This window comes from Acomys russatus, chromosome 18 (genome assembly GCF_903995435.1).
Source record: "Acomys russatus chromosome 18, mAcoRus1.1, whole genome shotgun sequence".
Taxonomy (NCBI): Eukaryota; Metazoa; Chordata; class Mammalia; order Rodentia; family Muridae; genus Acomys; species Acomys russatus.
Window position 1 is genome coordinate 61276899 of NC_067154.1, and position 15631 is coordinate 61292529.

At 49.7% G+C, this 15631-nt stretch overlaps 1 protein-coding gene across 2 annotated transcripts in view; it reads right to left on the bottom strand.

Moving 5' to 3' along the window:
• Positions 1 to 15631, bottom strand: part of Dock9 (dedicator of cytokinesis 9) — a 276731-nt gene that overhangs the window by 66443 nt on the left and 194657 nt on the right. For both annotated transcript variants that reach the window (XM_051160989.1, XM_051160987.1), the window contains exons 25-31: positions 15254 to 15323; positions 14325 to 14450; positions 12809 to 12880; positions 4325 to 4471; positions 4066 to 4149; positions 3027 to 3138; positions 353 to 531 (exon numbers count right to left, since the gene is read on the bottom strand). In XM_051160989.1, the coding sequence (XP_051016946.1) occupies positions 353 to 531; positions 3027 to 3138; positions 4066 to 4149; positions 4325 to 4471; positions 12809 to 12880; positions 14325 to 14450; positions 15254 to 15323 (790 nt within the window). The remainder of the gene's footprint in view (positions 1 to 352; positions 532 to 3026; positions 3139 to 4065; positions 4150 to 4324; positions 4472 to 12808; positions 12881 to 14324; positions 14451 to 15253; positions 15324 to 15631) is intronic.

Here is a 15631-nt window from a genome sequence, read left to right on the forward strand (position 1 = left end):
CCCTGGCCGAGCTGCAGTGGCCGAGCTGCAGTGGCCGAGTACGTTACACCGGCTATTGCTTTTTTATTTTTATTTTTTTTGTTTTTCGAGACAGGGTTTCTCTGTGTAGCCTTGGCTGTCCTGGTCTCGCTTTGTAGACCAGGCTGGCCTCGAACTCACAGCGATCCGCCTGCCTCTACCTCCCGAGTGCTGGGATTAAAAGTGTGCGCCACCACGCCCGGCTATTGCTTTACTTTGGACTCTTCCTGTAAGAAAAACTTCAGCTCTGTTAACAGGATTTGTTTAATCAAGTATTTCCCAGACCACGTGAAGTGAAGGGAATGCACCGCCCGCCCTCCCCGCCTTCGCTCACCCTCGAAGCGTATCTGTCATCAAAGGAATGCTTGATCAGCAGGTTCTTGAGCATGCTGATGGCGACGGCGCGCACCTCCCGGCACTCCTGCAGCGCGGTGCCCACCTCCCTCAGCAGCAGGCCCACCAAGAAGTGGTTCCTGCAGAATTCATCCGTTAAGGAGTAGTCAAGCTGAAGATCTGGAAAGAAGCAGACAGCACTCAGGAGGGTGCAGCACTGCCTGAGCCCGGCAAGACCGTCCATGTCTCCACTCAGCCCACCCCGTGTGTGCCTCACACAGGAAAATGGCAGATTCTGCAGCCTACTCCTTAACACACATAATTCTCACAGGGAAACAAAACAGATGCAAATAGCTACCCTGAATTCTGAGAGTGGAACTGGTTTTAGGACCAATTTTTAGAATATACAATAAAATCATATTAAGATACGTTATTGGCAATTTTTTAAAATGAAGTAATTGTACTAACAGAACTATAGACCAATTTAATAAAACTACACCATGAAAGAAAGAATTAATACATAAGATTTACTAAAATGTCATTTACTTCCTGAGTTCAGCTATCTGCTCCCTGGCTATCAATGCCTGTCACAGCCCCAGGAAAAGTCAATGCATTTTAAATGATACGGCAATGCGTAACCTATTCATTCTGCTCTCATTGAGCAAGTAAGTTATTTTTTTCAGCCTTTTCTAAAATGTTCCTCTTAACTTAAAACTGAAATGCACAGAATGCAAAGCCAGCAAGCTGCATGGCGAAGCTGAGAGCTCGTTCATCTTCTGCAAAGAGAAGGGCAGACACGGACCTCCTGGAAGAGGAGCAATGAAATAGTCACACAGCACCAAAGTGCAAGAATCACAAAGCAGGCTGAGTGGGACACTGACACCACCATCCATGAAGTCCCACGGACTCCATCATCCAGGAAGTCCCACGGACTCCACCACCATCCAGGAAGTCTCACAGACCCCTCCATCATCCAGGAAGTCTCACGGACTTCTCCATCATCCAGGAAGTCCCACGGACTCCACCACCATCCAGGAAGTCTCACAGACCCCTCCATCATCCAGGAAGTCTCACGGACTTCTCCATCATCCAGGAAGTCCCACGGACTCCACCACCATCCAGGAAGTCTCACAGACCCCTCCATCATCCAGGAAGTCTCACGGACTTCTCCATCATCCAGGAAGTCCCACGGACTCCACCATCATCCAGGAAGTCTCACAGACCCCTCCATCATCCAGGAAGTCCCACGGACTCCACCATCATTCAGGAAATCTCACAGACCCCTCCATCATCCAGGAAGTCCTATGGACTCAACCATCATCCAGGAAGTCCCACGGACCCCTCCATCATTCAGGAAGTCTCATAGACTCTACCATCATCCAGGAAGTCCCACGGACCCCTCCATCATTCAGGAAGTCTCATAGACTCTATCATCATCTAGGAAGTCTCACAGACTCCTCCATCATCCAGGAAGTCTCACGGGCCCCTCCATCATCCAGGAAGTCCCACGGACTCCACCATCATCCAGGAAGTCCCACGGACTCCACCATCATCCAGGAAGTCCCACGGACTCTACCATCATCCAAGAAGTCCCACGGATTCCTCCTTTGACTTTCAAAGCCTCTCTGCAGGTCCTGCAGTCTCCCCAGCACACTGACAGAAACCCCCATGGAGCAGTCAGTACAAAGGCGGGCTGTCTATTTCTCCAAAGTGACCATGTTCGGCTGCTTGCTGAACGCTAAGCCCGGCGCTCCCTGCCTCTCCTAGGGACGAGAACGACCTGGCCAACAAACGGATGCGCGGTGGTGTCAGTGATGCCGCAGCTCTTGAGCTCAAGTCTCCTCAGACTTGGAGGGTTCAGAGCGGTCCATGGGGACTCAGCATGCACACACAAAACACTTATGAAAAAGCCACGTGCCCTAAGCTCCTGTTGCTTCCGCAGACAAGAGCTGTTGGAGTGGCGGGATGTGATTTGGGGGTGGGGGTGGTGGGGCGGTGGGAAGCAGGGCTTTGTTTGTTCGGCTTCTTAAAACAGAAGCGGAGAGACTCTAAGGCATCTCAGGAGAGCATCTCAGCTCCGTGGAAAACAGTCTCACCCATTCAGCAGAAACGGAAACCCTGACCAGATACTCGGAGACGCTTGAATGAACAGCACAGGAAGCAGCTGAGTGAGCACTTGCATTTCTTTTTTTTTTTTTTAAGTGGAGAAAAATGCCAGAGCAAGCCTCTGTCCCACACCTACCTACAGGAGGGTCATTTGACTCCACAGTTGGTGAAAGAAAAGCTAATTTACAAGAGGGGAAAGCAAAACAAAACAAATGCAGTAAATAAACAGATTTCTGTCATTTAAGTAAAATGTTAAAATGAAAAACAGTCATGATGTTTATTTCTGATGAGCCTAGAAAAACTTGAGATCTCCCTGTCATCTGTATGGTCATCTCTAGGTTTGCTGAAAGGCCAGTCCCTACATAAGATTTTATCAACGATTTTGGAAAAGTAAATCTATCTCTCTCTCACACACACACACAACGATTTTGGAAAAGTCAATCTCACACACACACACCCTCATTCATGAATGAAAGCAACATTTGGATAACACTTGGATCACTACTTTTCTTACTTAAAATGCTATGGTTCTCCTAGTGAGAAAATGAACCCAGGCAGCAACAGGTTACCTTGGTATCTCTGAATCCTGCCTTTCCCAAACGGCATCGGCAAGTTCAAAGGAATATAGTGTTCATGGTTGCATACCACACGAAGAAACTCAAACTTGTATTCAAACAGAGTCTGCAGGGAGAGATGTTTAGACATGAAACCCTCGCTGGCTACTGCATCTGGGATCCTCAGACACTGCTAGAAGCGAAGTACTAGCACTCAGTGCTGGCTCATGGGGAGTGGGGCTTGCTGCTTTACAGCTGTTGGACGGCTGTGGGGATTTGTATGAACACACGTCACTAACTAATGCCTTCCACAGACTTTAGGGCATTTATTACTTATGTCTCTCTACATCCACAAAAGATTTCAAATAGCTTATAATTACATAGACTCAGTATAATTTAAATAAAATTAGTATAATATGGAAGGGAATGACGAAAGATAATTCTATCAGAAGGGTTACATGGTTACAAGGTTTCGGTAAATCATCAACAACACACAGGCTTTTGTTTTTGGTTTGTTTGTTTGTTTTGGGTTTTTGAGACAGGGTTTCTATGTGTAGCCTTGGCTGTCCTTGCCTCTGCCTCCCTGAGCGCTGGGATTAAAGGTGTGTGTCACCACGCTTGGCTGGCTTTTGTTTCTAAAGTTTTATTTACTTATTATTATGTATAGTGTTCTGCCTGTGTGTACACCTGCATGCCAGAAGAGGGCGCCAGATCACATTACAGATGGTTGTGAGCTACCATGTGTTGCTGGGAATTGATCTCAGGACCTCTGGAAGAACCTCTGAGCCATCTCTCCAGGCCCTGACTTTTTTTTTTTTTTTTTAATTGTTAAGTTATCTCAGGTGTTGAAGAGAAAAAAATGAACTCAGATATGCCCATTCAGGGAGACTCAACTCCTAATACCTCACATTTACCCATACAAATAAGAGCCGATGTCTGCGAGGAAAATGAAGTAAGGAACAAAAAGAAGATTCTAATGAGAGCCGAGAGGCAGGCGGGCTTCTCGGCGTGAACGGGCCAGCTAGACGCGGGGCGGTGCCCGGCAGCCACGCACCTTGGGGTCTCCAGGAGCGAAGCAGCTGATGCAGTTGTTCATCTGCTTGAAGACAAAGCCCCTGTCCATGAAGGTGAAGCATCTCTGTGGAAAGCAAGGCGAGAGCCGTTAGTTCAGACTCACGCTTTGCGGGACCCTGGGCGCCAGCACGCAGCCGCTGCTATTAGGCTATCCTCTGACGTAAACACCCGTCCTCGACTCGCTGTTGCTCTTCTTAAAGAGTCTCCATGGTGGACGCCTTCACCCCCGGTGTCCCTACCTTGATGAACATAGCCAGGCTGTGATTGGCATTCTTAGAAGCTTCTGGGTTATCTCGGAATTTCTGCGTGATGTGTGGCATCACCATGTTCACCACGGTCTCCACAGCATGATGGTAGGAGGCCGGAAATCTCTGGTTTCGCAGTAACTGAACGAGATTCAGAGCAAGAGTTTATGATGTTTTAAGTGTAACACTTAGGGGTGGAGCTTTCTCAGCTCCAAGTCCATAAAAACAAAAACAAACAAACAAACAAACAAGAGTTCTAAACTCATCTTAAATTGGATACGGTGGGTTACACGCTTCTTAATGCAGTTTCCATACACTATTTTATCAATACTTTTGGAAATGGAAATCTCACAAGAAAAAACCTTAATGCAATTTTAAAAATCAAATTATAACACAACATTTCAATTTGTATTATAAAAGTGCTTACATATGTTAAATATCTGGACCTGCTTTACATGACAAAGAGAATCTTGGTAGTTTATGTGAGCAAAGACAGAAACTCTGACCCCAGAGCTTAGGCGGGAGAAAGGCGGCGGCCTGTGCCCTTTGACTATGCCAGGCATTTCTCAGACACTTCTTTTTATAGTCTTTATTCGAAACGTAAAAAGCAAATTTATTGTGTATGGAGATCAGAGAACAACTAGGAAGAGGTTTTCTCTCCTCCCACCACGTGGACGCCAGGGATTGAACTCAGGTCACCAGGCTTGGTGTAGAGGCTTTTACCCACTGAGACGTCCTGTCTGCCCTCCTCAGAGATGACTCAGCTAAAGCCCCAAGTGCTCAAACTGCACACGCATGCACACGCACACACACGTGCGTGCACACACACTCTCGCACACATGTACACACGCACACACATGCACGTGCATGCACACATAGCACATACACGCACACACACGCACGTTACACAGGCACACACACACACAGGCATGCACGCACACAGCCAGCTTAACGGTCGCAGCTGCCTTCTGCTTGCAGGTCACCTCACGTGATGGTCTCTCTTCTCATTAACGAAAGCAGGGAAAGTCCCGACTCCCGAGTGATCAGCTGACTTATCACCACACTTCTACATGACAGGCGCCTGCACCACACACTCCTGGTTCCTTCCCATTCAGTCCTGTGTGATCTCCGTGTTATAGGGTGAAAACCACAGGTAAATGCATGCTTAGTCACATGACTCAAATGAGTCCCATCCAGGTCCACCAGGGGTCCGAAGCCTTCCAGCAGGTGAGAGCACCCTGCTTCGTCCCAACTTTCAGACGGAGGGAGGAGGGCGCTGCACTAAGATCGTGTCCACAAGAGCGGAGCACCCTGATTTACAAACAAGAAAGCTGATGCTGAGAAGCTCAGTAAAACATCCTAATTATCCTGAACAGCCCCCTTTTCTTCCCTGCTTTGGTGACTGGGCCCCTTTGAGGTGCAGGAGCAGTGGCTGCCCAGCTAAGCTGGACTGTATTAACCAGTCTAACGCGTGATGTGGGGCATGTGACTAAGATCTGTCTAACAGGCTCCAAAAAGTGACAAGTGCCTCACACGCCATGCTCACGGGAACAGATGCCTCACACGCCATGCTCACGGGAACAGGTGCCTCACACGCCATGCTCACGGGAACAGGTGCCTCACACGCCACGCTCACGGGAACAGGTGCCTCACACGCCATGCTCATGGGAACAGGTGCCTCACACGCCATGCTCACGGGAACAGGTGCCTCACACGCCATGCTCACGGGAACAGGTGCCTCACACGCCACGCTCACGGGAACAGGTGCCTCACACGCCACGCTCACGGGAACAGGTGCCTCACACGCCACGCTCACGGGAACAGGTGCCTCACACGCCATGCTCACGGGAACAGGTGCCTCACACGCCATGCTCACGGGAACAGGTGCCTCACACGCCATGCTCACGGGAACAGGTGCCTCACACGCCATGCTCACGGGAACAGGTGCCTCACACGCCATGCTCACGGGAACAGGTGCCTCACACGCCACGCTCACGGGAACAGGTGCCTCACACGCCATGCTCACGGGAACAGGTGCCTCACACGCCATGCTCATGGTGGAAGCAGATCGCGTTCCTGTTCTTTTCTTTCCTACATCTGGAACGTCCCTGCAGCGTGGGGAGAGGGTAACACCCTGGGATGCATAGCCAGAGGGGAGTCGAGTCCCTGCATGACCCTGGGGGACAAGCTGTCCTCTCCACACTGCCTATCTGCGCATGATTTTCCAAAAACAGAGAATCAAGTTCCTGTCACGTCATTTTGCCCTGGTAAAGAACCACCAGGATGTCACCAAGCAGGTGTGTCATGTTCAGTGCGGCATGTTACACACTCAACACCAGCACTTGCTATGAAAACGTGAAGTACTTGCCCTTTAAGACCAACAGTGAGAACATTTTACTAAACACAGCAGACACAAGGACCCCGTGAGGCAGGTTCAGGTCATAAGAAGAGCTTGTTTTGAACGGTTAAGAGGACTTTGTTTATTAAGTACAACCAATCACCCCGCCCTGGGATGACGGGGCTAAGAGACGGGATTCAGCTTCCAGAACCCACACAGAAGCCAGGACTGCTAACGACCTAAGAAGTGGGCTCCGGGAAAGTCCCAGGCAACGCTGAGGGAGCTGGGCTGACTCAGCAGCTACAAAACTGGGAAAAATGGATGAAGAACCTCATCCTGAGTGGACACCATGCAGCCTACTAATCAGCATATTGCTGAACAGGGAATTAAGTAACTAAGGAAATGAGAGCTACATTTATACAACACTGTGGGGTAACAACCGGCCAATCCTAGAATCCAGGAATTCTGCTCAACAAATGCCACGGTTGGTATTTTTGCTTTTAAAGCATACACACTGCACTGAAAACAAACAAACAAACAAACACAAGTCAGTTTGAGAATTAAAAACAAAAACAAAAACAAACAAGCAACCCCCGACCCCCAATCCAAGAAGCACATTAGTTAAACACACAGACTCTATTTACAATTCTGACTCAGCAGAGCCAACTGGAAAATGACATTTTGGGGACACCTGGAGCTGAATATAGTTCAGGTGTTAGACGCTAACGGAGACTGGCTGCTAATTCTGTCCCGGAGTCGTGTAAAGAGCCTCACCCATGAGAGGACAGAGCGAGGCTGAGGGTGGGAGCAGCCACAGAGAGCAGCAACACTGTAGCAGGCCGCTCACACTGAACCGCTGTAACATGAGGCGCATCCTGCTGTGCTCTCTGAGTGTCTCAGAAGCCCCCTACTTGAGTTTTATTGTTACAGTGTTCATGAGTGGTGTCAACCCACCAGGACACTGCAAAAGTCACCCAGGGGCCTTTGGAGGCTGCAGGACACCCTCTTCCTGGTGGTGACCGACAGGTATGGTAAAGAACTCTAATTTGACAATAAAACAAACTGAGGCCTTTTTAATACAATAAGATACACATTTGGAGGCAATAAAAGCAATAAAGACCTTGGTAATTAGATGCTTTTATGCAGATCACCATAAACTGAACTGAAAGGAAAAATAATATCTAGAACAATGGGCTGGCCTGCCGTTGGAGTATACAGGAGCAGCTCTGAGGAGAGCCCTGAGCATAGGCTTCTGGGCACGCAAGCCCTCACTCCTTGTTACAGTCTGGTGTCAGGTCTCATGTTACCACTTCTGCAGTGTCCCCACTTGCCCGGACACTGCCACCTGCTGCCCTAACGGATGTTGCCTGTAAGGAGTCCCTTGCCCAGTGCCTGTGGTCACAGACCCCTCTAGCCCATGTACTGTGCACCCTGCCCACACTCTGCTGTGAGAGTGGGGCTCTCCTGAAAATCCAGACCCAGCCTTGCTGTTATCCCTCCCCCCACCCACATGGGCACCGCAGTTAAAACCAGGGTTTTCCACACATCTCCTGTAGCTGGAATGACGTTGTGAGCTACTATGAGGCGAATTGAGCCTGGGTCCTCTGTGAGAGCTGTAAATGCTCTTAGCCACCACAGAGCCATCTCTCCAGCCCCAGACTTTGTATTTTGAGTCTCGCTTTTGCTTTGCAGCCCACGCGAGACTCGAACACATGACCACTCTCCCCTGACCTCCCCAGGGCTGGATGACAGGCACACACTGATGCCACTTAGTCAGTTATGACAACTGAGCAGACCTGCACACCCAGGGACCAGCCTGCTTCCCTCAGCTCTGCCCTTCTACACGCAGAGCCTAGCCTTCAGCACTCTGTTTTCTCTCCCTGTGGTTTTTTCCTTCCCTAAAACATCTTAAGCATAAATGAACTCATCCATGCAATCTTTTGGGTCTGAATTTTACTTCGATACTTCTTAGAGAGAGAGTCACCCAAATTTCTGCAAAAATAAGTATCTTGTTCCTTGTTATTGTTAAGTGGTATTCCATTAGGCAGAGTCACCAACAATTTATCTATCCATTTCCCACCCGACGGGCATTTGGGTGGCTTCCAGGTTTTGTGAATAAAGCCGCTGTGCACACTGATGCACAGGTCTTTGTGTGGACACATGCTTTCATTTTCTTTCAGGAAATCCCGAGCAGGGAATGGCTGGGTTGAATCAATGTTCTGTCTTAACTTCTCTTCTTCACTCCTTGCACTATTCCCACCGCTGGGCGTGACCCAGAGCCTCTGCCTGGGACTCATCCTTCCTCTCGCCGGGCTGTTGCCGTCCTTCAAGGTCCAGCTAAAGCTCATCGCCACCTCACCTTTGCCTCGTGCTTGGCTCGCACACACACCTTCCTACACCCTGTTCTCACTGTCCCAGCTGAATAGCTCCTTTCTCCACCATACACGGCAGCAGGTGGACGGTGTGTCTTTAGTCCTCTTATGTTTTTCTTCTGCGTTCTATACGTAAGAAACCACTGAAAACACCCGAGGGGCAGAAGCATGGGTAGTGATTCTCAGCCTGCCACCGAGTGTTCAGGTTAGGGGTAGAGGAGGCCAGTCTTCTTATCTTAAGCCTATGCTTGCTGAGCTTTTTAAATAAAAGTTCTTGCCTTGCTCAGCAACTGCACCTAGGACACACATCCTGCTGCTGTGGCTTCCTCGCTCCTTTCTTAAGCACAGGCACCTGTGGGACGGCAGAGCGTGGGAGGAAGGAAGTGGAAAGCCACGTGGGAGGGAATTACAGTTACTAAACATAAGTGATAGAAAAAGTTCCCAAAGCTGTCGCCCACAAAACCAGAGCCAGGAGCCTCCCCGCAGGCGATGCTGCCGTGTGCACTCCGACTCCCTCAAAAGTGTTTCCTCGTAAACCCCAAGCATCGCCTCCCACACAGTGCGCCACAAGCTGCAGGCCATCGGCTGGAGCTGCGTTCTGATGGCAGCTCCCACACTCAGAGATGACAGGCTGGGGACTGGAAGGTGGACACTTCTCCACCGTCAGCCACAGTAATGATTCCACAGCAGTAGGCATGGGCAGAGTCACCCAGCTACCATTGGGAACGACGTGCTCAGATGCATACACTCCATCCCCACAGTAACAAAGTCTACAATTGAAAGATACCAAAATGAATTCAGAGTATTTAGGATAAGAACATAAAAACTCAAGAGGATTTGACCCAACTTTGGGAAGGAAATCATGAACAGTAAAAGATCTTGTAACCTAAATTCTGTGTGTGTGCGCGCGTGTGCTCGTGTACAGGTGTGTTTGCCTGTGTGTCTGTGTGCACGTGTAAGTGTGTGTATGTGTGTGTGCACATGTGTGCAGGTGTGCTTGCCTGTGTGTTTGAGTGTGTGTGCGAGCCGTGTGTGTGCAGGTGTGCTTGCCTGTGTGTTTGAGTGTGTGTGTGAGCCGTGTGTGTGCAGGTGTGCTTGCCTGTATGCATGGAGGCCAGGGGGTGACATCAGGTTGCTTTTTGTCAGCTGTTTCTCCACCTTGTTTGGAGACAGGGTCTCTTACTAAACTGCTCTGGGTGAAGAGGTAGCCTGTGGGCAGCAGGCTGTCACCTCTAGCACAAGCCAGGCAGGGCTTAAATAGAAGACGTGGATGTTTTAAAGTGCTGGGAGGGGCCCCCAGATCTCTCCTCAAGCCAATTACACGGCAGCTCCACATTCTGCTTTTGGAAGCCAGAACTCTTATAGGCACAGCTGCACAGAGATTTTAAAAAAGATTTCTAAAAACCCTCTTCTAAACATTGCTTTAGGACTAAGATACAATTAAGGAAAAGACCATGCAATTCCACAGATAGACAGACCGCTTCTTATAGTGGAGGTGTGGGAAGCCTGCCCTAAGGCTGCGAAGGGCGGAGTACCTGCAAGTGGCAGCTTGCTCTAGCAGTTCTTGGCTCCATGAAGCCACATGATCTGGATCATTCCAAGGGTCTGTCTGGTCTACCACCATCTCTGCGATAAAGGGGAGGAGCTAGCAACTGATCTCACCCCTCAGGTCACTGCCACCCCTGCAGTGCTACGTTTTACTTAGCATCAAGAAGACACAGACCACTAAGTTCCTTTCTTAATTTCTTAACACTTGGAGTGTCCATTCCTTTCTTGACCACCTCTCAGGTGGCCTTTGCCACAGTCCTAAGCAGGGAGGGGGCATCTGCAGTTCCCTGATGACAAGGCATTGGCTCCCCCGTGTCCCACCCTTCACATCTGTGCCCTCTTCTCTTGGTGGTTAGTATGAGGTGGCCGCCAGGCTACATGTACGTGGCTCCACCTAAACTCCTTTATATTTGCAACACTGAAAGGCTATTTGCTGAGCAAACAGACACACTTAGATGAGGTTCTTTTTCCCTTAAGTGCCTGCTCATGTGCTCTGTCCCCGCCCTCTCTCTGGTGGCATGTGTGTGCTATAATATGGACATAGAGGTCAAGGGTCAACCTCAGACGTGCCTGGCTTCCCGTGGGCTCTGGGGATCTTGAACTCAGGTCCCCACGTTTCCATAGCGAGCACCTTACCCTCTGAGTCATCACCTCAGTCCATGTGCTTAAATTGTAGTACTCTGAAATATCCCAGTCGGGTTATATTTGGAGACAAGGTCTTTAGGGTAGAGACTAACGTGATGTCGTCAGGGTGAGCATTAATGCAGTGTGGCAGGAGCCATCACGGGACATAAATCTTTGCAGAAGGAGCAACTACTATAAGCAAAGAAGAAGCCTCAGGGAGGCCAACCCCACAGGAACTTTGACCTCACACTTCCAGCTTCTTAACTCTGAGAAAACGGGTGTCACCTGTCTAATCCAGCGCACTCCATGGTGGGAACAACGGAAAACCAAACCAGGATATAATCCTGTTGTAGTCATGACATATTTGACTAAAAGAATATAATCCAAAGGTATGTGTAAAAGGCGCACATTTGGCTGCATAGAGCCCAGGAGACAACTGGTTGATTCTTCCTAGGCAGGCTGATTTGGCGTGAATTTAGGGGGTGCAGCGTGAACGCCACCCTTGCTCCATCTGGCATCTCCCTATGAACTAAAAATCAAAACCTTTAAGTTGGAATGAAAAAGGAAAAACAAACAAACAAGGAGACCAACTGGCCAGGACCAATCCCTGCTCAACAGGTAAAGTGTGGTCAGGCTCCACAGGCAAAGCGTGGTCAGGCTCCACAGGTAAAGTGTGGTCAGGCTCCAAAAGTAAAGTGTGGCTTCAGGCTCCACACCACCAACTTTCTCCTCAGCAAGACCTGGTGGTCCTTGCCAAGGCTGCTTCTAAGGAAACAGAGCCCTCGAGCAAAAGGCCAAAGGTCTTGATCCGCTGGTGTGCCCTCCCAGGGCTCCTCTTCCCACCATGAGAATCACTGCACAGGCGTGAAGCACACATGCAACCCTACAACCCAGAGCTCCCACAGGCTCCTGCTCTCAGTCACCCTCACACAGGCAACATGGCCACAGCGCATTGTCACAGACCCAACTCCTGCCTCAGAAGCAGCTCTTCTAGTCATCAGAGAGCGCGAGAGAGCGCGAGGGGGGGGGGGGGAGGGAGGGACTTGTCAATGTGTGTCCTATATGACAACTTCATAAAAACCGCCTACAGCCTCTGAGGGCTAGAAGGCCACATCTAACCGGAACCACCAGTGCAGAGACAAGACGAGTCTCCTGGGGATGAGCCTCATGGAACAACGTGACAAAACGTCACAGTGGGAATTAGGGGACAGGGTCACAGGAACACACACCCAGGTACCACAAAAAGGAGCCACTGACGAGGGGAAATTTGAGAATGTGTCCATATCTGCCCCACAGCGATGGACGCAGTCTATCAGGCCTGGTCTTGGCTCTAGAAGACACGTGAGTGGTGAGACTCAAGCGTCTGTAGACAGAAATAGCCACAATGGCTAAGACACTTAATAAACACCAGATGGTGGCATTTTATGTCAGTGCTTAAGCAATTGGTCCAAGTTCAAACACACTGATGATTTCTAAGCTAATCAAGGGAAGACACACACAACGAACTAACACGTAAGACAAGCCTGCCCCAGTGCACAGGAAACAAAGACAGGTGCGAGACATCGATGCAGTGGGGGCCCCCGCGGGGTCACGTACCTTGACTTTGTTATTTTCTATCAAATGCTGAGCCATGGACTTTATCAGCACATCAAAGAAAAACCAAGAGTACTAAAAGAAAGACACAAAAACAAGGCTTCGTTAGCAAAGGCATCGCCTCTCGTAGGCTGACAGCATTAGCATTGAGAACCAGGCGCGACCTGTGAAACACACTGCCCTTCGGCAGGTTCTCACCAGGTCCACGAGGTGCGAGGTGCGAGGAGGGCTAGGGAGGCTGGACCATTCCTGCCTCCCCTTTGCCAACGCTCACTGAAGGGCACAGCCCACACCATCTTTATCAGCACCCTCCCCGACTTCAGCGCTGCGACAGCTCCCTCTTTACAGCCCTGTCTGCAACCCAGCTGCAAAACTCAGACCCGGAGAACCAACTCGACTTTAGCGGTGCTGGGGGCAGTAGTCACAAAGGCGTCCAATCAGGCCTAGGGGATTATGCTGTGCAGGTTGCATCTCTTTTCATTCATATATGTGTGTGTGTGTGTGTGTGTGTATAAATACACACATATATAATATATTCCCCCTTGAGAGAGCGTCTCATTTAGCTTATACTGATCACCAACTCAAGGAAGGATGGCCTTAAACTCAAGATTTCCCTATCTCCCAAATTCTGGATTCACGGGTGTGAGCCACCTATTTTTATTAATTGCTTTCAAAAATAGTTAATAGTTAATCAGCAAAAAAAAAAAAAAATTTTTTTATTTTCCAGATAGAGTTCACACTGCCCAGGCTGGTCACAAAGCTGTGCATGCAATTGTTTTGAAAGAGCAATGTCCCCCCCCCCCCCCCAAAGGGCTCAGGCGTAAACACTTGGTCTCTGCTGTGGCGCTGTTGTGCTGTTTGGGAGGCTGTGGGGATCTTCAGGGGGTGTGGCCTCGCTGGAGGACTTATGCCACTAGCTGGGAGCTTTGAGGGCTCAAAGCCTATCTCTACTTCCACAGGTCTCTCTCCCTACCTGCCTTATGTTTGCAGCTAAAGATGTGATCACTTGGATTGCCATCCTAGTTGCCTCCTGCCGTGTGCCTGCCTCTCCCACTGTCATGTCATGTACCCTAACCATCTGGATCAGTGAGCCAGGACACACTTCCTTCATTAAGCTGCCTCTGGTCAACAGCAACAGAAGAGTAACTAACACGTGATCCTTCCTACCCAGAGTCCTGGGTAGCTGGGACCACAGCACGCAAAACCATGGCTAGCTCTCCATTTACTTAACCCCAACATGAAAATTATATACATCATTAGGGCAGCATGTAATGCTTTGACATACTTCAACTCAGGTTAAATACATCCATCTTAAATATCTTCATTTCTTTGCAGCGACAACTTCCAAAATTCTATCTCCCCAGCCCCCGCCCCCCCTTCCCCCTCACTCATCAGTTATTTGTTGCTGTTTTGGCGGATGAGACCTGGAGTCAGACAAGCACGGTGCTACCGAGCCCATCCCCAGCCCTTGGAGGTCAGTTCCAAAGCTGAAGAGCCAGGCTGGCTGCCCAGATGTTACCTTAAGAAGTTTGTTGCTAGTCAGGAAATCCGCAGAAGGCTTGAGGATGGCGGTCATGGATTTGGTCAGCTCCTCGTGCACTGTCTTATATTCAGATGCAATGTATGGCTCAGCCTTATAGGCAAACTTTGGAGAGAAAGAGAAGGAGGCTTCACTGGGCTGGCCTTTCCCGCCAGGGCAGCAAGCTTGTGCGGCTTCTGAGAATGGAGGTTAGGGCTGAGGTGCACATCCAAGGTGGGAGAAGGGATGAAGACGGAGGTGGGAAAGAAGGGTGACGGTCGTGTGACAGAAAGGGGGCGTCCAGGGTGTCTCTGGGGAACCCGTCCAAGATGTGACAACCACATGAATCAGTTCAGAGCTCATCTAGCGAGGGCACAACTCATCTGTCACAGGCCCTCCTAGGGACATGTCACAGGACTCAGTAACAGATCCCAGAGAACGGACTTTTAGTTGTCAAAGTATCACAAAGCCACATCCGCATGTAAGAGGAGGTGCGACTGCTTAGAGCAGTGTTTGCCAGTGTGCTACGTGTCCGAGTGACACCCCACACCACTCCACGCGGCCTTTCCATTTGATTGTGGCCACAGTTAACCTTCCAGTACCAAAAGCAGCAGGGGTGCTGGGGGATGTAGGTGGTCTGAAAGGGAATGTGAAGATTGCTGGTGCCTGAGAGGTCTACCCGAGGTCAACACACCACGTCTGTTTCCCTTGTCTAAGTAAGTGAAGGACAGCTGCCTCTTTTCCAGCTCCCCCTTCTTCAGATACAAGCCTTGGCGGCGGGGACTGAAGAGATGGCATAGGTATAAAATTCCAAACACGCCCCTAATTAACAAGGCTTGTTAGAAAGAAGACTTTGGAAGGAAACTTGGAGAGCCACAGCTGAAAATGATCGGAGCAGCTCGACTTATTTACATGTTTGTTTTACATACCTTAACATATGACCTCAAGTGGCTGTCCAATCCTTCCTCGTGGCACTGGGCAACCACATGAATAATGACCCTACACGCCACAGGGGTGAACAAAGCAATGAGTCGTGACATGGAAATGGGGACATTTCGTTATCTTCACAGCAGCAGCAGAACGAGGATGATGCTACTGGAACTTAGCAAACACACAGACAAGGAGTCAGATGTGGTGCCTATGCATGAGATTAAAAGACATGGCTCCAGCATAGTGTTCAGTACATACTAGCACCCCAGTGTGGATGGACTAAAGGGAAGAAGAGTATGTATCCATCCATCCATCCATCCACCCACCCAACCATCCACCATCCATCCAGCCAGCAGCCACCCAGCCAGCCAGCAGCC